Below are 23,084 nucleotides of genomic sequence, written 5' to 3'. Positions count from 1 at the left end.
TTTTGGACTGATGTGTCTTCATTCTCATTGGTTTCCATAAATTATTTAAGTTCTTCTGTGATTTCCTGGTTGATCCAAACATTCTTTTTTTTTTTTTTTTTTAATTTTTTTTTTTTAAAGATTTTATTTATTTATTTGACAGAGAGAAATCACAATTAGGCAGAGAGAGAGGGAAGCAGGCTCCCTGCTGAGCAGAGAGCCCGATGCGGGACTCGATCCCAGGACCCTGAGATCATGACCTGAGCCGAAGGCAGTGGCTTAACCCACTGAGCCACCCAGGCGCCCCTGATCCAAACATTCTTAAGCAGGTTGGTCTTCAGCTTCCAAGTGTTTCAATTCCCTCCAGACTTTTTTTGTGGTTGAGTTTCAGTTTCAAAGCATTGTATTTTGAGAACATGTAGGGAATAATCTCATTCTTTTGGTGTCGGTTGAGCCCTGATTTGGACCCAGTATGTTGTCTGTTCTGGAGAAAGTTCCATGTGTGCTCGAGAAGAATGAGTATTCTGTTGTTTTAGGTTGGAATGTTCTGTATATATCTGTGAGGTCCATCTGGTCCACTGTGTCATGTAAAGCTCTTGTTTCTTGGAGTTTCTGCTTAATCTGTCTGTTGCTGAGAGTGGCGTGTTAAGATCCCTTACTATTAATGTATTCATATCAATATGACTCTTTATTTTGTTTAACAGTTGGCTTATGTAGTTGGCTGCTCCCATGTTGGGGGCATTAATAATTGTTAGATCTTCTTCATGGATTGACCCTTTAAGAATGGTGTAGTGTCCTTCTGTACTCTGCCTACAGTCTTTAGCTTAAAATCTAATTTATCTGATATGAGAATTGCTACCCCAGCTTTATTCTGAGGCCCATGGGCATGAAAAATTTTTCTCCACCCTTCACTTTCGGTCTAGATGTATCTTCAGGTTCAAAATGTGTCTCTTGAAGACAGCATATGAATGGGTCCTGTTGCTTTAGCCAGTCTGCATCCCTGTGCTGTTTTATGAGAGCATTTAGGCTGTTTATGTTGAGAGTAATTATTGAAAGAAGTTTTTATTGACCTCATGTTGCCTGGGATGTCCCTGTTTCTATAGATTGTCTCCTTAAATTTCTGTTCTTTGTCACTCTTGGGCTCTTTCTTCTTTTATAGAACCCCCCCCCTCAATATGTCTTATAGTGCCAGCTTGGTGGTCACATAATCTTTTAAACCTTGCTGGTCTTGGAAACCTTGCTGGATAAAGTATTCTCGGCTGCATGTTTTTCTCATTTAGTGCCCTGAATATGTCTTGACAGCCCTTTCTGGCTTGCCAGGTTTCTGTGGATAAACTGACATTTTTCTGATGGTCGTTCCTCTGTATCTGAGGAATCTCTTCCCCCAGCTGTCCTTAAGACCTCCTCTGAATTTATGATTAGTGAATTTCACAATTACTTATCCAGAGGTCTTTCTAGACTCGTTGATCTTGGGAGGTGTCCTCTCTGCCTCTAGGACATGGACACTTTTCGTTTTCCAGATAGGGAAATTTTCATCCAGTATCTCTTTAACTCTATCTTCTAGTCTTCTCTCTTTTTCCACCCTTCAGGGATCCCAATAATTCTGACATTGGAATGTTTCATGGTGTCATATTTCCCTGATTCTGTTTTCATGAATTCTAAGCTGTTTGTTCCAGGCCTCCTCCTGATCCTTCTTTTCTATCAATTTGTCTTCTAGATCAGTAATTGGATCTTCTGCCTTGGTTACCATAGCTGTTAAGAGTATTTAGATTAGGGGCGCCTGGGTGGCTCAGTGGATTAAGCCGCTGCCTTCGGCTCAAGTCATGATCTCAGGGTCCTGGGATCGAGCCCCGCGTTGGGCTCTCTGCTCCGCAGGGAGCCTGCTTCCTCCTCTCTCTGCCTACCTCTCTGCCTACTTGTGATCTCTCTCTCTGTCAAATAAATAAAATAAAAAAATTTAAAAAAAAAAGTATTTAGATTAGATTGGATCTCATTGATCTCATTTTTAAGTACTGCCAGATCATCCCTCACTTCCACCCTTAGAGATTCTGTGTTGCCACTAAGGGTCTTCTCCAGCCTAGCCATTGCCTGGATAATTGTTACCTTGAATTCCATTTCTTACATATCGTTTATGTCCATATCCAGTAGTTCTGTGGCAGAGGACACATTCTCTGAACTTTGCCTCTGTTGGGTGTTCCTCCTCCTAATCATTTTGTGAGGGCTGGTTGAGGGAATGTATAGCTGAATATATCAACCACAGTCCAGTCAAGGAGCACCTTGGAAAGTTTTGGAGCAATCAGAAGTCACCACCAAAGAGAAAGAAAAAGAGGAAAAAAGCCAGGCAAAATGAGCCCCAAAAGTAAGATTTATAAGGTACATAAACAAGAACAAACAAAAAGACTGACAAAAGTTAAAGACCCGGGGGGGGGAGTGTAAAACCCAGCCAAAATGAAATCCAAGAATAAGATTTATATAGTACAAAAACTAATACACAGAAACACTCACAGAAGAATAGGTGGTTATAAACCCTCGATGTGAATGAGGAAGGTTAGTTTGGTTCTTCCTGGGTGAATCTTGTTATCTTTCTTAAAGGACTCAACTTTCCAGAGATCTAGGGGAATTAAAACTGGTTTTATATATAGGGGTAGTATTGAAGAGGGAAAAAGGATTACCTTGAAGCTTATATCTATATATATTAATTTTTAAAAAGAAAGAAAAATAGGTATATGTGAGAAGAGTTCAAGTTAAAAAGTTATTATGTAATGTGTCATATTAAACATCTAGTTGTAGTGGTAAGTAGGTTAAAAAAAATCACGAGAACAAATTTAAAACAAACAAAAAAGTTGTATCTATGAAATATACAGGTTTTGGGACAATACCTGGGGCTTAATATATTGTTTTCCTCTGATGTTTGGGTGTTACAGTTTTATGGGGACCCTGTGGTTATGTCCTCTTGTTCTTTTGGCTTGTCTTCTGGGGGAGGGGCATTGTTTTTCAGTCATTCTTGATTGGGCTGAGTCACCCTGCCTCCTAACAAGGGACTGGGTTCTGTGGAAACTGTTTTTCCAGACTTTTGTTCTCTGGAGGTTTTTGTTCTTTGGCAGCTTTCTGCGGCTTTTTGGAGAGTTAATTCAAAGTATACCCAGACCTCCACCTCAGAGAGAAGCCTTAGTCTGCTCCCCTCTGGGTGGTCCAGAACACACAGACTCCCCCTCTGCAAACTCCACTGAACACCACAACCTCCCACAGGTGGTGTGCACTCCCAGCCACTGTCTCAGTGCTCGCCCAAGGCACCTGCTTGTCTCTGCACCCCAGTGCTACTAAAACCACAAACGATACTGGTCCAGGCGAGCTGGATCCCAGTGGCTGCCGTTGCCGGGACTGCTGTCTGGAGTCCACACCCACGCCAGGTGCACTCAGACCCAGCTGCAGCTCAGGTCGCAGAATGCTGCGGGTCCAGGGACCTCCAGCAGGAGCCTCCTCTAGGCTCTCTCAGGTACCGGTGTGTGCCAGCTGTAACCACCTTGGGACCGTGGGTTTAGTCTGTGCCTATGGCCACCTGATTCCAGCAATTGCCCCTTAAGACCCTTTGTTCTTTTTGTGTGCTTTTAACCAGACTCCAAACATAGGGCACTTTTGTATTGGGGTATTACTTTCCAGTGAGTCGCTTCTTGTGGCTCTCCTCCCCTTCTGTGTATCCTCTGATATGAGTTCTGAGTGCTCCCACTCTGCTTTACCTCTCCATTGATATCTTCTGCCTTCATAGAGATCCAGACGTGTATTACATTTTAGGCTGATTTCATGTGTGTTCAGAGTGTTCTGGTAGACATTTAGCTCAGTTCAGGGGACTGGTTGAAAAAGGGTCTTCTACTTCTCCACCATCTTGCTGAGTCCACCAAAACCACTCATATATATTTTATGTGTATAGCAATATATATGAAATTGATGGTTATGTTTGACTCCATTCTAAAAGCGCTAAGTTTATACCCGTCCCCACATTTTATGTATATGATTCACACTTTCTGATTCTATTGATTATTATAGACAAAATTGATATTACTGCTTTTGTGTATTAAACTCCATACTGATTTTGTAAATGATTAATATATTATTTTTATTGTTTGTATTTATAAGATTTTTTCCTAATTTCTTTGTTATGGCCTTTTCTTCCCACTCAAAGATTCCCTTCAGTGTTACTTGTAAGACTGGTTTAATGATGATGAACTCTTCACTTGTTTGGGAAATTTTTATGGTTCCTTCTGTTCTGAATGAAAGCCATGCTGGATAGAGTATTCTTGGTTGCAGGTTTTTTCTTTTCAGCACTTTGAATATATCATGCCACCCCCTTCTGGCCTGCAGTGTTTCTGCTTAGAAATCAAGTGATAACCTTGTGGGATTTCCCTTCTGTGTGACCGCTCTTTTTTCTCCTACTGCTTTAAAAATTCTCTATCCTTCTTCCATTTTAAATATTATGTGTCTTAGTGTGGACCTCTTTGGGTTGAATTTGTTGGTGGTTCTCTGTCTCCTGGATCTAGATAATGTATTTCCTGCCTCAGGTTTGGAAAGTTTTCAGCTGTTATTTCTTCAAATAAATATTCTGTCCTGTTTTCTCTTCTCCTTCTGGGATCCCTATGATTTATTACACTTTGTGATGTTGCTGAGTTCTGTTTGTCTCCTATTCAGTTTGGTTGCTTTCCATTTACCCTGTCTTCCCAGGCGCTGATCCATTCGTCTACCTCCTCAAATGTGCCATTCATTCCCTATAGTATATTTTTTATTTTAATCATGGAGTACATCTCTGACTAGTTTTTTTTATATTTTTATCTCTTTGTTGAAGTTCTCACAAAGATCCCCCACTCTTTTTTCATCACACATATTGCTTATCTGTATTTAACTCTTTGGTTAGTATTATCCTGTTCTTTCATTTGGGACGTTGCTCTAATTTTGTTTCTCTGTTTTTTCCTATTTAGAAAGTAAGATGTATCTCTTGAAAGTTCTTTATGAAGAAGAGGTCCTTTGGTGCCCTGTAGTACACTGTCCCCTCTCCTCCAGAACCAGGCGCCTGTGGGTTTTTATATGAGTTTTGTTCACCATACTGTTGTGGCTCAGCCACATTTACCTTTAGTCAGCTCCAAATGTCTATTTTCTTATTGTGGGCAGGAGCTGGTCCCTGTGCTGTTAAGTGCCTGTTTGGGGCAGAGAAGGGCTTATAGTTGGACAGTGTCAGTAATCAGTCCACATGCCTGCCTTCAGCCCATTAACAGCGGCTGCAATTGTACAGAAGTGCAGGGCACTATCTCTTTCATTTGAGAGGCTTTGTTGATTAGTGGGGCCAAGAGATTAGATGTCTGTCCAAGTCAGTCTGCTGGTGCTACAGTCAGGCAGGTGTATATGGTTATCTTCCCCACTCCCCAGGGCAAGAGTTATTTTGGAATGATAGTGTTCACTATCAGAGCTGCTTGTAGGATGAGACCTCTCTGGAGCTGCCTTGCAGGGACTCCTGCCCAGTGTGGCTTCTTGAATGGAGTGATTCAACAGGAGAATGTGGGAGTGCATACACAGTGTTAGCAAGTTATGTGGAGAGTGTTCACATTGGTTCCACAAATGTCTGGGTACCTAGGCTGAGGTGGGAGGGAGATAAATTGCACCTGCCAGCCCTTTTGTTCTTAGAGAAAATTTCCTACAGCTCCTTGCTTCTCCAACACAGATTCTTCTCAATACAGACTGAAATAAGTTACCAAAAAAAAAAAAAAAAAAAGAAAGAAACCTTCTTGATGTTTTACCCCAGGCACTTTTCAGACTTCTGCTTCTGTGCTATATCTGGGTGGGATTATTCGTTTCGCTCTCTAAGGGTGGGAATTCGGTTTCCTATTACCCTCTGGCTCTCCGAGAGCTAAACCCACTAACTGTAAAAATCTGTGAAATTAAACCCCCACTGATTTTCAAAGCCAGATATTATGGGGACTTGTCTTCTCAGTGTGGCTCCCTCATGTCTGGGGTACCTGGTATGGAGTCTTTTCCTTTCCCTTCTCTGTACTTGTCCCTCCTGTTTGTAGTTAGTCTTGCTGGGAACTTTGGTTTCAAACTATATCTGCCCTTTCTATCCTTTCTGATTGGCTTCTTCTCTTTGATTAACCAAAGATTTCCTGTGTTAGTTCACTGTTGAGGTTACCTAGGGGTTTCTGTGTTAACGAGGTGAACTTAGGATTCTCCTACTCTGCTGTCTTCCCAGGCTCCTTCCAAAATTTACTGTATTCTTTTTAATGACTATCAGGCATTACATAGTTTGGATTACTGTATTATATCCTTCTCCTTATAACAGACTTGCCTTTGAGCTAAAAACTGGTTACTTTGATTTTTTTTAATGACATAAAACTAATTTACATTCATACAAAAACGTAAATTTCAAAGATCTCTTGGTTTTATAAAAAATACCTAATTAGAAGAATATTCTTTTAGCACTAATGCACTTGACTATTGGAGAAAATGGATTCATTTTGTTGTTCCTCTTCAGGCTCTCGAACAGTTTGGCCTGATGAAACTATGGGACCATTTGGACCTCAGGATCAGAGATTCCAGCTTCCTGGGAACATAGGTTTTGATTGTCATCTCAATGGGACCACGTCACAGAAGAACAGCCAGGTTCATAAAACTTTACCTGATATTCTAGCAGAGCCTTTATCAAGTGAAAGACACGAGTTTGTGATGGCACAGTATGTGAATGAATTTCAGGTAAATCATTAATATCATTTATTCTGTTTTTCTGATCATTAATACTATATTAATTTCTGATAATTGTGGGCATATTACTTGAGTTTTTTAAAAACTTCTTAATTCCAGCATATTCAGAAACATGTATAGCTTTTAAAAACTTAGCATTGTTCTATACATGTTTGCTATATAATTTTTTTTGAAAGATTTTGTTCATTTATTAGAGAACCCAGGAAGAGGAGCTGGGGTAGGGGTGTGGCAAAAGGAGAGGGAGACACAGCCTCCCCACTGAGCAAGGAGCCCTGATGTGGGTTTCAATCCCAGGACCCCAGGAGTATGACCTGAGCAGAGGGCAGATACTTAACCAACCGAGCCACCTAGGTTACCCCCCCTTTTTTTTAACTTTAGATTATAATCTCTTGTAGGTAAATAATTCTTCATAAATACATTGTTTAATAACTGCTTACTTCAAATATAATTTAATACCTGTATTACTAATAATTTAGATTGTTTGCTTTTATAGTTTTACACTCCTCTAGGCATTTAAAACTTAAGAAAATTTTGATATCTCTGAAATTCTTCAGACACAGTAAGCTAAAAAAGATTTAAAAAAAAAAATTTTTTTTTTTTTTTTTTTTTTTAGAAGAACCGTGTCTTGGGGCTCAGTGGGTTAAAGCCTCTGCCTTTGGCTCAGGCCATGATTTCAGGGTCCTGGGATCGAGCCTCACATCAGGCTCTCTGCTCGTCGGGAGCCTGCTTCCCCCTCTCTCTCTGCCTGCTTCTCTGCCTACTTGTGGTCTCTGTTAAATAAATAAAATCTTTAAAAAAAAGTGTCTGAGTGTTTGTTTTTGTTTTTGTTTTGTTTTTTAATGAGTTCTTAAGCTGGTATTGTAGGAGTGCCCAGCTGGCTCAGTCAGTAAAGCATGCTGCTCTTGATCCAGGGTCTGTGAGCTCAGGCCCCACATTGGGCATAGAGCTTACTTTAAAGAGAGGGGTGGGGAATGTACCTGGGTGGGTTAGTAGGTTAAATGTCTGCCTTTAGCTCCGGTCCTGGGAATGAGCCCTGCAGCTGGCTCCCTTCTCAGCAGGGAGTCTGCTTCTCCCTCTCCTTAGCGCACTCTCTCTCTCTCATGAATAAAAGAATTAATAAATAAAAATGGGGGGTAAAAATAAACTGGTGTTGCTAACCTAAATGGAAAGTTACATGCAATTCAGTGTCTATCAAACCCCTAATCTGTATCATTTTCTGAATTTCTGCATAGTTTCAGGCTGATTTTTATCAAAGCCATATTTTTTTTTTTTTAAAGATTTTATTTATTTATTTGACAGACAGAGATCACAAGTAGACAGAGAGGCAGGCAGAGAGAGAGGAAGGGAAGCAGGCTCCCCGCTGAGCAGAGAGCCCGACACGGGGCTCGATCCCAGGACCCTGAGACCACGACCCGAGCCGAAGGCAGAGGCTTTAACCCACTGAGCCACCCAGGCGCCCCAGCCATAACATTTTTTTTTTTTTTTTAAAGATTTTATTTATTTATTTGACAGAGAGAGATCACAAGTAGACAGAGAGGCGGGCAGAGAGAGAGAGAGAGGGAAGCAGGCTCCCCGCCAAGCGGAGAGCCCGATGTGGGACTCGATCCCAGGACCCTGAGATCATGACCTGAGCCGAAGGCAGCGGCTTAACCCACTGAGCCACCCAGGCGCCCCCAGCCATAATATTTTTATAGCAACAGCTCCTCATAGTTATAATGATTTATATCCAGTAACCTAACCTTCGGAGACAGCTGTCTTCCCCTGACATTTTATCTCCGATGATTACTTCTCTGCCTTCTTGGCTCCTCTGTCTTCCATTTATGCGATTTCCTATGTGTTTCTGTCCATCTTATTTAATTACTCATTGGTCACTTAATTCCTTGGCTTCCTAACTTTTTCTGACATTTCTGATTCTATATTTCTATCTGCTCACCAGACATCATTATCTAAATGTCTTCAAAGTCCCTAGATTTTATATGTCTCATACTTGGGTTCCCCAGCCTCCCATGCCTCCCCTTAGTCCCCTTAGTCCCATGTTATCAATAGCATAAGTGACTTAGTCATTCTCCCACTGTCCCAAGACAAAAATTATACTGCCAAACTTGGCTTCTCTCTCCATCATATCACCATACAGAGTGACAAAATTGCATTGCTCCCCCTCTGAAGTAACTTTTAAATTATTTGTGTCCTTTCACTTCCCACTAATAAAGGCAGAGTTCAAGACTTCTGTACCCCCCCTCAATTCTTAGAGCCAGTCTGTTATAGTGAGATGGACTATGAAGCTAGGATAAATCTTGCTTCAAAGGTTACTTCTGCCTTTTACTTAATTTTGTGACCTTGAGAAACATACTTAATATCTCTGAGCCTGTTTCTTTATACGTAAAATGGGATAATAATACCTAGCCCACAACGTTGCTATGAGTATTAAATGCAGAAATATACATAAAACACCTAAATACACTGTGATCAGTAAATATTGGCTGTTAATTGGTCTATTGCCTGCACAATAATACTGCATTATTTTTTTATGTCTGATCTTGCTATTCTTCATTGTTTATAGACTAAAGTCAAAATTCTTTAATGTGGCATAAATGACCTTCCGCAGTTTTGATCCCTTACCTTTACCACTTCGCTTCTTGTTACTCTCTGCTCCCTCTCTGCACTCAAATTACAGTATACCTTTTGGTTTGTTTGTTTTTTTGTTTGTTTTAATTGTACCATATTCTTTGACTGTTGCATGTGCTTGCACTGTTTCTGTCTCTTGCTGGACTGTTTTTCCTCCTGAATTTCTAGCCTCTTTTCTACCTATTCATTACACACCAAACACACACATTAATTCACATGTAGTTTAAATACGATGTTTCCCCATCTATACTACCAGAAGACTTTCTTTGTAACTCTGAAGCACTTTTCCTGTTGGATTACATTTATTTGTTCATGCTTTTCATGCTTTCTTCTACTCGCTCTTTTAAACCTAAGGGTAAAGGCCAGATTTTTTACCACTGAGGGATTGCTATTGTCATAGTGTCTAATGTATAGTATAAACGTCAGTTAAATAGAAGCCTCTAAACTTGTCCTGTAGGAAAGGGTATATATTTAATATATATAATATTAATACATAATATATATTTTAGCTTAGGCATTTTAGTTGCTTAGCCAACTTCTCATATATTAATATATTTATATGTATGTTTATATATATCTATATACATATGTATATGTATATAGTATATTTATATGCTCATTTTGAAGTTTTTAAATCTTTATTACCCCACCTCCAGTTAATTATTTTTTAAACTTCTCAGGGAATACAGGTTTATAACAGATGAGATATTTTATTTGAACTCCAGCTTTTATTTATGTCCTATTCCTCTTAGGGTAGTAATGCACCTGTTGAACAAGAAATCAGCAGTGCGGAAACTTACTTTGAAAACGCCAGAGTAGAGTGTGCAATCCAGACATGTCCAGAATTGCTGCGAAGAGGTACAGTGTGCTTCATACATTTACATTAACCTGTATTATATAATGTCACTAATTTTCTTAAATGTTAAATAATGGACTCCATAGGCATTGCAGTACTTTGTAACTTAATATTGTAATATGTCTGGCCGGAAAAGATTACATGGCCAAGGTAAGATCTTTCACCCTCATAGCTGTGGACTTTTCAGTAACTTCTTTCCTGAAATCCTTCTACTTCTGGGTGATTACTATAGCTATAATTTCATAAACTGATACATAATACTGAGAAAATTTTTACATGGCCAAGGTAAGATCTTTCACCCTCATAGCTATGGACTTTTCAGTAACTTCTTTCCTGAAATCCTTCTACTTCTGGGTGATTACTATAGCTATAATTTCATAAACTGATACATAGTACTGAGAAAATTTTAATACTTATTTTTGAAGATTACAAGACCAATAACAAGTAAGCTTATTTGCTCTTCAGAATTGTTGACAGCAGTATTTCAGTTCAACAAGAGCAGAAGTTAATCAAAAGTTCTCTTCAAATTTTTTCAAAAATAGTATGCATTTATCAATCTAACATGTACCACAATAATTAAACTTGTCCATCACTTTTCTAAGAAGTACTTTTATGTACTGCTTCTTTAAAAGAAAAAAAAAAAAAAAAAGAACTTATTTTCTCCCTGGAATTTTTATTCTTTTTTATAGATTTTGAGTCACTGTTTCCAGAAGGAGCAACCAACAAACTAATGATTCTGACTATAACACAGAAAACTAAGAATGATATGACTGTTTGGAGCGAAGAGGTAGAAAATGAGAGAGAAATGCTTTTAGAAAAGGTAATTCTTTCCATTGCTGACAATTTAAATTTTGTGATGTTTAAATACCAGTGAACTAGCATTTTTAAATGATGGGTATCTTTTTAGCATATATTAATTCTCTGCTAATGTATGTCCATACTAAAGGACTTTCACATGTTAGAATAAAAATGGCATTTTTTGTTTTTAATATCTTCGAAAAACTTTGATTCTCTCTAGTACTTTCATCAGGTTTTTTTTGAATTTTGGAAAATACAGTAAAAATGGCAAAAGTAAAATTAACTCTTCATACCCATCACTCTCTCTCCTTAAAGCAAGTCAAGTAAAAAGTGAAAACTACTCCAGTCTTCACGAAATAAACCATAACAGTGTACAGTACAGTAACAATGTATTATATACCCCTTTTTTTTCTGTCCTTTGCTTTTTACTAAAAAATGTTTTGACACCTTCCCATAGCATTACAGATTTTATACTATGTAAAACCTGTATAGTATTATATTTCATGAGCAAACCATAAATTTTTTATGTTAAAAATTCCCTTAGTAATTTGCAAGTTGAAAAACTTTTGCTGTTATAGGCAGTGAATATATGTGTGCGTATATTTTTATGCACACACTTATATCTGTAGATTCCTAAATAGGGAATTGGTGAATCCAGGGTGTACATTCATTTTATGTTTTGATGGATGCTGCCTAGATGGCTCTAGTATATATTTGTCACCATAACTTACTTACCCTGGATATTATTAGCATTTCTTTCTGTTTCACCAACCTAAGTAATGTGAAGTGGTAAATTAAAGTCTTCAATTTAAAAAAATACAAAAACATATAATTGTCTTAAAGAGTTTGATATTGGGTTATGAGTTTCTGTAAGATATGAAAATATTCCTTTGCCTGTGTGACAAGTCAAGATTAGCTCACTTGGGTACTTTAGTTAAGGGAATTTTTTTCAAATATAGTTAGCTAATTTCCATGTAAAGTAATATTAGCAATTTTTAAATATTTTCTTTAGGATTGGATATATGGTTCTCTTCATTTGTAAATTATAATTTATATACTGAACAGAATCTCTCAGGATAATGACTTCTGACTTCATATTAAAAATATCCCACATATAGCTTTGCCAATAATTGGATGTTATCATGATCATGAGCAAGGTGCATGCTAGTTAATAAAGAAGTTACAGAGAGGCATAAGAACTGTCTGATTTTAAAGAGATCTGAATTTAGAGAGTTGAAATTCAGGCAGTAACTCAAACATTTTCTTTTTACCTACTAAGGCAGTATTTACTAATACATATATACTTACTATTGCTATCATTTAGTCACTAGAGCACTCCCAAATGTGCATTGCATTATTGGTCCTAATTTCCAATGAGTTAAACATTCTGAACCTCATTTGATAATGACCCCAGTATAATTGTCAGTTTTTTTATAACCAATTTCAGGGTTTTGAAGTGTCCTATTGTTTTTAATTTTACAATGACTGAAGCGATGAAGATCTTTCTATTTTAGTATGTTAGTGATTTTTTTTTTTTCATTTTTTTTTTTAAATTTGATTTATTTGACAGAAATCACAACTAGGCAGAGAGGCAGGCAGAGAGAGAGAAGGAAGCAGGCTCCCCGAGGAGCAGAGAGCCCGACGGGCTCGATCCCAGGACCCTGAGATCATGACCTGAGCCGAAAGCAGAGGCTTTAACCCACTGTGCCACCCAGGCGCCCCTGTTAGTGATTATTTTAGAACCACCTGTAGTTTACTGTCAGTAGATATTTTATGTTCTGTAGTTTAAATCTATTGTAGTTTTTTCCACCAGATACCAGTGTTTGCTCTTGATGAGCAGAAATCTTTTTTTTTTTTTTTTTTTTTAAAGATTTTATTTATTTGACAGCGAGAGAGAGAGAGATCACAAGTAGGCAGAGAGGCAGGCAGAGAGAAAGAGTAAGGGAAGCAGGCTCCTGCCAAGTAGAGAGCAGAGAGCCTGATGTGGGACTCGATCCCAGGACCCTGAGATCATGACCTGAGCCGAAGGCAGCGGCTTAACCCACTGAGCCACCCAGGCGCCCCGATGAGCAGAAATCTTAAAAGAAATACTTTTACCAATATTTGTATTGTTTTGTTCTTGTAGTTTAGTTTCTGTTCATTAAATTGATGTATTTTCTACTGACTTTTCTAGACCATTTTATTTAAGAATTAAGATTAATGATATTCAACAATAAGTATAAATATTAAGTATGAAGATAACCTAAAGAATACAATATTAATGTTTCTCATTATTTTATAAGGAAGTGCTGGGAGAATGTAAGTTAGCTTAAGTTGTTTCCTCTATACAGAAAAAGTTTGCTGATCCCTGCTGAAGAGCCACATAGTAAATTTTTAACGCTTTATAGGTTATAGGGTCTTAACTACTCAACTCAACCCTCATTTTGTTAAAGCAACCATAGACAATATATAAATGAACAGACATAGATATATTCCATTGAAACCAGATTGCACTTACTGGCATCCAGCTGGATTTGACCTTCAGGCTGCAAATTGCTAACCTCTTATTTTAGGATATGGCCCATCTTCTCAGTCATAAACTTTGGGGGATCTCAGCTAAATGCCCAACATGCTCGGTGAGGTCTTAGCACTTTGTGTGAGCCAGAAATTCATGTTACCTAGCTGTGCACCAACCTCTGGTGACACTACTGACTTCTCAGATGCCAGTTAGCACTCTTCTGTGAGGGCGATTCCTCAAGGAATCTTGCCTTGGGGGAGTGCACAGCTCTACCCTTGGTTGCTGTACCAGGGTGAATTACTCTGCATTCTACCTGGGAATCCCATTTATGCCTCTCTCTTCTAGTACCCTAACCCACAAATTTCAGATGCTTTAGTAGAACTCTTCCATTCTACCTCCTTAGCTTAGTGACAGCTTATACTTTGCTTGGAATCTTCTCCTTTGCCCTATGACAGTGTTCCAGACAGCTGGAACAAATATGGGCATCACCTAATTTGTTGCCCTTCTCTCCAAGATTACAGTTTTGGCTCACTATTGTTCAGAGTCCAGAGTGCTAACCCTTATACTATGGAACCCTCACTAAATCCTTTAAACAGGATTTAAAACCATTGTCTCATATATTTTAGTCAGTTTTACAACTTTCAGCAGATGGTAAGCTTGATAGCTGTTACTCTATTTGACCAGAAGTGGATCTGTGCCCTTGTTTTTAAACATTTATGGGTTGTTGTCTTTTTTTTTTTTTTAACACAATATCTAGTCCTAATATTTGTTACTGTCTTTTTCACTGCTTAGACTTCTGAGAAAGGTAGTAAAAACATCATAGGAATTACAAAGTAGAACGGTGAGACCAAGATTTTGAATAGGTGATACAGATGCATGGTTTGTAAGAATTACTGTACAAAAAAATGGGGTATATAGTGAAAATTATGTATCATGAATAGATGTGTTTTGGTAACACAAATAACATTTTTTTAAAGATTTTATTTATTTATTTGAGAGAGAGAGAGCATGAGAGGAGAGAAGGTCAGAGGGAGAAGCAGACTCCCCGTGGGGCTGGGAGACTGATGTGGGACTTGAATTCCAGGACCCCGGGATCATGACCTGAGCCGAAGGTGCCCACAAATAACATTTTTAAACAACATTCAAATGAATGGTTCATATCTTTTCATTGTATTTTGTTTTCTTACCTTATTTTTATAATACAAAAATAGTAACTGTATTTTCCAATTTGTGGCAAATTTGGGAGTTAATAGCACAGAATTTATTAGAAATTGTTCCTAAAATAAGGAATAATTTAGTAGAAAAAATACACAATTTACTTTCTGAAGGAAATGAAAGTGTTAAATGAACTCTATTTTGGACTGGCGTAAATAATCTTACGACTTTATATCTAATTTATCATTAGTTGTATTTCCTTATTAATCTTACTGAGTTCTCTATCTGAAGCAGAAGATATTTAAAAATGTTTTATTTTTCAACAATATGTAAGGATGCTATCTTCAGAACATTTTTTTCTTTTTCTCTGCAGTTCATTAATGGTGCTAAGGAAATTTGCTATGCTCTTCGAGCAGAAGGCTATTGGGCTGACTTTATTGACCCATCATCTGGTTTGGCAGTGAGTAATTACATTTTGAAAACCAGATTAATTTGAAGTAGGAATGTTTTTTTATTATAAAATTGTTAAATGATCTATTTCTAACAAAGTTATTATATAAGACAGTTATTAAACTTCACAACTTTATCCAAAGAAGTGTACCAGTTTGAGTCAGTTCATTCACAACCTTTGAGGGACCAGTCACTGACAATTAAGTTTTTCTGTCTTTATTAGTTTTCATTCTCACTAGTAAATACTTTTACATTAATGAATTTGGTAGTTACAAATTAGCAATCATATTTTAAGAAAGACTTTTTAGAATTAAGAAAATATGGGTGTTAAATATTTATAAATGATAACTTCCAGGAAGTATGTCTCTGACACTATACTTTTAAGAAAATAAGAACCACTGCTGTGGTCGCATTTTAAATTCTGGGCATAGCTTTCAGTTACAAATAATAATGAAATTTTTTGTATCTTAAAATAGGAATATATACTGTTTCTTTTCAAAGTCAAAATCTAGAAAGATTGTATAATGTTAAGTGTTTGGTTCAGGATAACGTGTAATTTGCTAGATTATTGGTTTCACAATTCCAGAAGCACAGGTATTGGATGAAGAGGAAGTGCTTGGTCACATGCAGTACCTAAAAATTGCCCTTTTTAGGTCCTGGTTTTTTAAATATTCGAAGTATCAAAATAGGTGTGTATTCATGTTTATATAAAAACTATTACAGCATTGTCTTTCTTGCTAATGAATATCACTTTTATCTCCTCCAGTTTTTTGGACCGTATACAAACAACACTCTTTTTGAAACAGATGAACGCTATCGACATTTAGGATTCTCTGTGGATGATCTTGGCTGCTGCAAAGTGATTCGTCATAGGCTCTGGGGTACCCATGTGGTTGTAGGAAGTATCTTCACTAATGCAACACCAGACAGCCATATTATAAAGAAATTAGGTGGAAACTAACAGTAATATCAATTTTTCAGCTGTACTATTTGTATGTACCATTTGGGTTGATCTATAAACACTGTCAAAAGCTTCAGTTTTTAAAATTTACTTATTTCTGGGTATTTATTTCGACACTGATTTACAGCATTGGCAAGTGGTACGTGATTTTTAAATCTCGACTGTTTATTCATACTATCATTGAATACATGTTGATCACATCCACATTTATGGAATGTGGTAATTGACATGTAATCAGGACATGATCTCATATTGTTATTCTTCCCTTTATTGGAAAAACCTATTTTATTTTTCTTTAAAAATAAATCACCTATTTGGATCTGTGTTTTTTTCATTGCAATATGTTAAAATAGAGTTCTTTTAAAAGATTAATGTAGTTTCTTATTTTTAAGCATTTTTTTAAAATGCAATCGAATTCTAGATTAAGTGTAGCTTTCAATTTTATTACTTGCTAAGTGTTGGAGCGTGTATTACTTTGAAGTAATGTTTGTGCAAGAAAATAAGGATTAATAGTATATATGTAAAAGAATATGGATCTCAAAAAAGGATCCTTAACTCCTGGATTGAGGCATATAAATACAGGTTATTTTGACAAAACAGTGCCTCAGCTGCTAAGTCATATTTCTCCATTTTAGTAAGAGATAGAAACTATGGTACTTTATAGAGATGCCTCATTTGTGACAGACCTTGTTTTTATATAGCATTTTAAGCTTAAAAAGAATCATCTTAGATTTGTGAGGCTTTTGCCAGTAGGAATCTCAGAAGAACAAGTAACCACTTAGAAATGAATTAATGAAATGGATTTTTCCTGTATTTTTCAGCTAAGTGACTTTTTAAAAGGAACACATGGAGATGATTAGCTCACAGCTTGATTTAAAACTTTGCTTAGTTAACCTGTAGCTAAGTGTTGCTTAATAATTCAGAGAGTAATGGATGCAGAGTTTTCATTCACTATGAAAACTACAAAGTTAATAGGTGCACTTTTCCACATATATACCCCATATCATAAGTGCTCAATAAATTTTCTATGTAAGCAGCACCCATATCAAGACAACATTACTGGCACTTCTCCCCTCACTGTCCCTCCCGAGGGCAACCATTATCCTGATTTCCTGCTGCGATGAATATGGTTTGTTTGTTTTGATGCTTTATGCTATATGAAATCATATATAGTATGTTCATTTTTATGTCTGACTTCTTTTCACTCAGCAGTGTGAGAGATCAGTCCTTATTGTGTATAATTATAAATCTGTTTGCTTATTTTTTTTCCTTCTCAGTTCTGAATTGGGACAGTTTTGTCCCACAGCAAATTTAGCAATGTCTGGCCATACTTTCCACACAGCGTGGGGCTGAGTAAAAGAGGGTGGTGCTTTAGGCATCCAGAAGGTAGAGGCCAGGAGTGCTATTAAACATCCTACAATGCAAAGGACAGCTCCCACCAAAAAATTATTTGGTCCATGGTCTTGCAGCACTCATTGTTTCTACCATGCCTGTTGCTTATTCAGGCATTTGCTACCTTGCCCTACTGTTTGAGCCTTGTTCCCTTGAAATTTCAATGTTGGCTTTAACAATTCTGAAGTGCCACCTACTGGTTGAAAAGGATACTTGGTCCCCAAAATGGCTATGGCTATGTGTTACTGTATGGGAGCTAGAGTACATGGTGGCAGGGCTCCCTTTATCATTAACAGAATCAGAAACAACATGAGAAGCAGTAATTGCCAATTAAAATATTTTCTATGAAATGTTATGGTAAGATTCAGGTTCAGAAAATATGATCCAAGGGACTCACTGATAATAGTGGAAAGTAGTTGATTATGTACTATAGTAAGAAAACATAGGTATCACTTTTCTCATACTTACTCAGGACTCCATAAAGAAATCCTACGTAAAATTATCCATCTTAAACATAAATTTTCTACCTTTTAAAATAAGGTTGAGCCATTGAAATTAATTTTGTCCTATCACTAAGAAATAGGTTGTGTTGTGAAATTTGTATTTTGACAAGAGCTTAGGAATTACTGTATGGACGTTAACTGTGAAAGAGACCATTCAGATCATCTGACCTACATCCCTCATTTTATAGTAGACAAAATGGGAAACAAAGGTGCATGCTTTGGTTACACAGCTAGTGTTAAGACCCAGCCCTGGAATTTGGTTTGATTCCAGTGTGTGTGGAATCAAATCTATATCTTCATAAGTATATATGTATATATACATAGATATATAAAAATACATATATGTCTATATACATATATGTGTGTATATATACACACACACACACACACACACACACACACGTTTCTCTTTGACTCCTTGTGATCATTGTCAAAAAGTTTGTGATTAAAAATATCAAAAAGAGTTGCAGAATTTAAACTGAAAGAACTTTCAGGTTAACTACTATTCCTGCCACATTTCATAGATTAAAGAAACTTCGGCTTTCATTCTATTGAACTCTGCATGTTTTGAATTTCATTGAAAATGTACTGAAGCCTATCTTAAAAATTCAATTATAGACACTACACTTCAGACAGCAGTTCTCTGGCTTCGAGTATAGACTTCTGTCAGTTGTAAGATCAATATAATCCTTACATTTAAACAGTATTGTGCGTTTAGTTCCAATTCTATTTCCTCTTTAATTTTTTTTTAAGATTTTATCTATTTATTTGTCAGAGAGAGAGAGCACAAGCAGACAAAGTGGCAGGCAGAGGCAGAGAGAGAAGCAGGCTCCCCACTGAGCAAGGATCCCGATGCGGTACTCAACCCCAGGATCATGACCTGAGCCGAAGGCAGTGGCTTAACCAACTGAGCCACCCAGGTGTCCCTCTATTTCCTCTTCTTAAACTGGTTCTCAATGTTGCTCCAAAGCAACATTTATCTACTTCTACATTGTGGACATTTTGAGGCTGGTAATTGTTGGGGAAGCTCTCCTGTGCATTGTATGCTGTTTAGCAGCATTCTTGGCCTCTACTCTCTAGATGCCAATAGCAACCCCTGGTCATGGCAAAAATATCTAAAGATATTGCTAGATTGGGGGGGTGGGAGGGTGGGGGGTGGGCACTGAATGTTTATCTGAAAAAAAATTTGAACAAAGTGTCCTAAATTTATTGCAATAAGCCTGTCCCCAGTTGAGTACTACTGAATGCACATTCTACGTCAGTGGTCCTCAGTTCAGTTTGTACATTTGAATTACCTGGGAAGATATTTAAACATGTTGTGGATTTGGCACCCACACCCACAGATTGATTTTGTTAGTCCGATGAGGCCTGGGCATCAGTATTTCTTAAAGTTTCCCAGGTGCTTCAGGTGTGCAGTCAGCATTAAAACTATTTTATTAGTATTTGAAACTAATAAAGAGGCATCTAAGGAAATAAGAGCAGGATATAATAGCGGATTTAATGTATTAAGGAGGTGCAGGAAACAAAGATGAAGGCTACATTGAGAGTGACCTAATCACTTAGTAGAGATGGCAGAGAAGAGGACATCTCCCACATTTACAACTAGGTATCATTCACATCTGAGTAAATAAGCTAGAGCAATCTGAAGACTGACAGAACAAATTCCACAATAAAATGTAGAGAAGCCACATCTGAGAGGTTAGGGAAAGCAGAAATGGAAGTCAGGAACTGCTGAGACGGAGCTACAGGCACAGACAGGCGAAAGCATCAGGGAGCCCACATGGGGAAGAGGAATCCCCATAATGACTGGTTTTGAAAACCAAAGGGGCTTAATTCCATGAGTGTGTATAACTAACAGGAGTTGGAGCTTTAAAAATCCATTCACTTAGAGCTGGACCAGCAAAGGCAAGTGATAGCTGGGTCCCCACACTTAAGAACAGCATCTTGTAGAGGGGCACCACAGAAATGACAGTTTGCACAATGCCTGGGACAAACAAGAATGAGATCTTTTTCTACAGAATTTGGAACATGTTGGGGAACTTATCCAGGAACAAAGAGGCTGACAGGTGCCATTTTCCTCCTCTGCCTCCCAGGCATAAGTATAAAGCCACTCCGGCTGTGGCAGCCCTGCACAGATACTTGCTACATAACCTGCTGGCCATGTGCCCCGTCCATGAGTTCTCCTGAAAACTTACCCCCACATCAAGCCTGCTGACCTCAGCACTAGACTCAGCACAAATTTTGTTAACCCCACACACACCCTGCCCAGCCAATGCATGCACAAACACTGGGTACACCCAACCACCACACAGCCACCACACACCATGTCCCTAGTGGCCACCATGCTTTGTGGAATTCAGCCCAGGTCTAGCAGCTCAGCACAAATTTAGATAACACTGCTACTCTGTCCTCAAGCCCTCTTGTGGCTATTTCCCTCAGAGTCAGCCTGCCTGGGTCTCATACCACAAAGAGCAAGGACAGCCCACAACAGGCAGAGAGGGCAGACATCTGGACTGAAAGAAAAATGATCCAGACACAATAGCAGGATGCAAGCAGCACATAGGATACTTCCCTGGATTGCGAGGTTATGGTGAACAGGGGACACTGCACTGCAGGGCAGTATAGGAACTATCCTTCATAAAGCCCCTACCTTTTTTTTTTTTAAGATTTTACTTAATTATTTGACAGATCACAAGTTGGCAGAGAGAGAGAGAGGGAAGCAGGCTCCCTGCGGAGCAGAGAGCCCAATGTGGGGCTCAATCCCAGGACCCTGAGATCATGACCTGAGCGGAAGGCAGTTTAACCCACTGAGCCACCTAGCCGCCCCATAAAACACCCCATGAAGTACTTTCAAGAGCATAAAATGTAACTGACCTTCCTAACAGAGAAACAGTGAAAATGAGACAAGAATATGTTCCAAATGAAAGAATAGACAAAATCATAGCAGTTCTAAGCAAAATTGAAATAAGTAATATGCCTGATAAGAAAATTTAAAGTAATAATCATAAAGATACTGGACTTCAGAAAAGCGTGAAGGAAATCCATGAGACCCTTGACAAGTTAAAAAACATCATAGAGAACTCAATGCATGAATAAATAGCTACAGGAAGCCAAGGAAAATATATGTGACCTGGAGGATACAATAATGGAAAATATTAAAGCTGAACCTAGACAAATACCACATGAGAACAGACTTTGAGAACTCAGTGACACCATCAGACCTAAGGACATATGCATTATAGGGCTATCACAGAAAAAAAGAGGGGAGCAGAAAATGTCTTTGAAGAAATTAAAGCAGAAAACTTCCCAAATCTGGGGAGGGAAACAGAAATCCACATTCATGAGGCAGAGAGATTTCCCTAACAAATTGAACCCAAGGAGCTGCACACCAAGACACGTAATTAAAATGGCAAAAAAAATAGCTTCCAAGTGTTTGTATTCCTTCCAAAGTTTTTCTTGTGCTTCAGTTCCAGATTCAAAGCACTGTGGTCTGAGAATATGCAGGGAATAATCTCAGTCTTTTGGTATTGGTTGAGCCCTGGTTTGTGACCCGGTATGTGGTCCATTCTGGAGAAAGTTCCATGTGTACTCAAGAAGAATGAATATTCTGTTGTTTTAGGGTGGGATGTTCTGTATCTGTAGACCATCCTGCTCAAGAATGTTTGGATCAACCAGGAAATCACAGAAGAACTTAAAAGAATTCGTGGAAACCAATGAGGATGAGGACACATCAGTTCAAAACCTATGGGATACAGCAAAGGCAGTCCTAAGGGAGAAATAAATACACAGCCATCCAAGCCTCACTCAAAAAATTGAAAAATCTCACTCAAAAAAATTGAAAAATCCCAAATACACCAACTCTCTTTACACCTTAAAGAACTGGAAAATCAACAATAAATTAGGCTAACTCCAAGCACAAAAGGGAAATAATCAAGATTAGAGCAGAGATGAATGAGATAGAAACTAGAAATACAGTAGAACGCATCAACAAAACCAGAAGCTCATTCTTTGAAAGGATCAATAAGATCAATAAAACACTGGCCAAACTAATCCAAAGGAAAAGACAGAGGACCCAAATTAATAAAATTATGAATGAAAAGGGAGAGATCATGACTAACACCAAGGAAATAGAAACAATCACCAGAAATTATTATCAACAGTTATATGCCAGTAAGTTAAGCAACCTAGAAGAAATGGATGCCCTCCTGGGAACCTATAAACTTCCAAGACTGAAACAGGAAGAAATTGACAACCTGAACAGACCAGTATCTAGTAACAAGATTAAAGCAGTCATCAAAAACCTCCCAGACAAGGGCGCCTGGGTGGCTCAGTGGGTTAAGCCGCTGCTTTCGGCTCAGGTCATGATCTCAGGGTCCTGGGATCGAGCCCCACATCGGGCTCTCTGCTCCGTGGGGAGCCTGCTTCCTCCTCTCTCTCTGCCTGCCTCTCTGCCTACTTGTGATCTCTCTCTGTCAAATAAATAAATAAAAATCTTTAAAAAAAAAAAAAAAAAAAAAAAAAAACAAGAGACAAGGACCCGATGGGATTCCCTGGGGAATTCTATCAAACATTCAAAGAAGAAATGACACCTATTCTCCTGAAGCAGTTTCAAAAAATAGAAACAGAAGGAAAACTAACAGACTCTTTCTAGGAAGCCAGCATTACCTTGATCCGCAAACCAGGCAAAGACCCCATCAAAAAGGAGAATTTCAGACCAATATCCCTGATGAGTATGGATGCCCAGATTCTCAACAAGATCCTAGTTACAGGATCCAACAGTACATTAAAAAGATTATCCACCAGGACCAGGTGGGATTTATCCCTGGAATGTAGGGGTGGTTCAACATTTGCTAATCAACCAATGTGAGAGAACAAATCAATAAGAGAGAAGAACCACATGGTCCTCTCAACTGATGCAGAAAAAGCATTTGACAAGATACAGCATCCTTTCCTGATTAAAACTCTTCAAAGTATAGGGATAGAGGGAACATTCCTCAACTTCATGAAAATCTATGAAGAACCCACAGCAAATATCATTCTCCATGGTGAAAAGCTGACAGCCTTCCCATTGAGATCAAGAACATGACAAGGATGCCTACTCTCACCACTGTTGTTCCACACGGTACT

General features: G+C 38.1%; 1 protein-coding gene across 3 annotated transcripts in view; it reads left to right on the top strand.

Moving 5' to 3' along the window:
* Positions 1-16,381, top strand: part of MMADHC (metabolism of cobalamin associated D) — a 32,517-nt gene extending 16,136 nt beyond the window's left edge. For all 3 annotated transcript variants that reach the window (XM_046019048.1, XM_046019047.1, XM_046019049.1), the window contains exons 4-8: positions 6,494-6,711; positions 10,098-10,203; positions 10,891-11,021; positions 15,025-15,111; positions 15,868-16,381. In XM_046019048.1, coding sequence (XP_045875004.1) covers positions 6,494-6,711; positions 10,098-10,203; positions 10,891-11,021; positions 15,025-15,111; positions 15,868-16,062 — 737 coding nt within the window. In that variant the 3' untranslated portion in view covers positions 16,063-16,381. The remainder of the gene's footprint in view (positions 1-6,493; positions 6,712-10,097; positions 10,204-10,890; positions 11,022-15,024; positions 15,112-15,867) is intronic.
* Positions 16,382-23,084: the final 6,703 nt, after the last annotated feature.

The sequence above is a fragment of the Meles meles genome, chromosome 9 (assembly GCF_922984935.1).
Source record: "Meles meles chromosome 9, mMelMel3.1 paternal haplotype, whole genome shotgun sequence".
Lineage (NCBI taxonomy): Eukaryota > Metazoa > Chordata > Mammalia > Carnivora > Mustelidae > Meles > Meles meles.
This window is presented reverse-complemented; position numbering and strand designations above follow the sequence as displayed.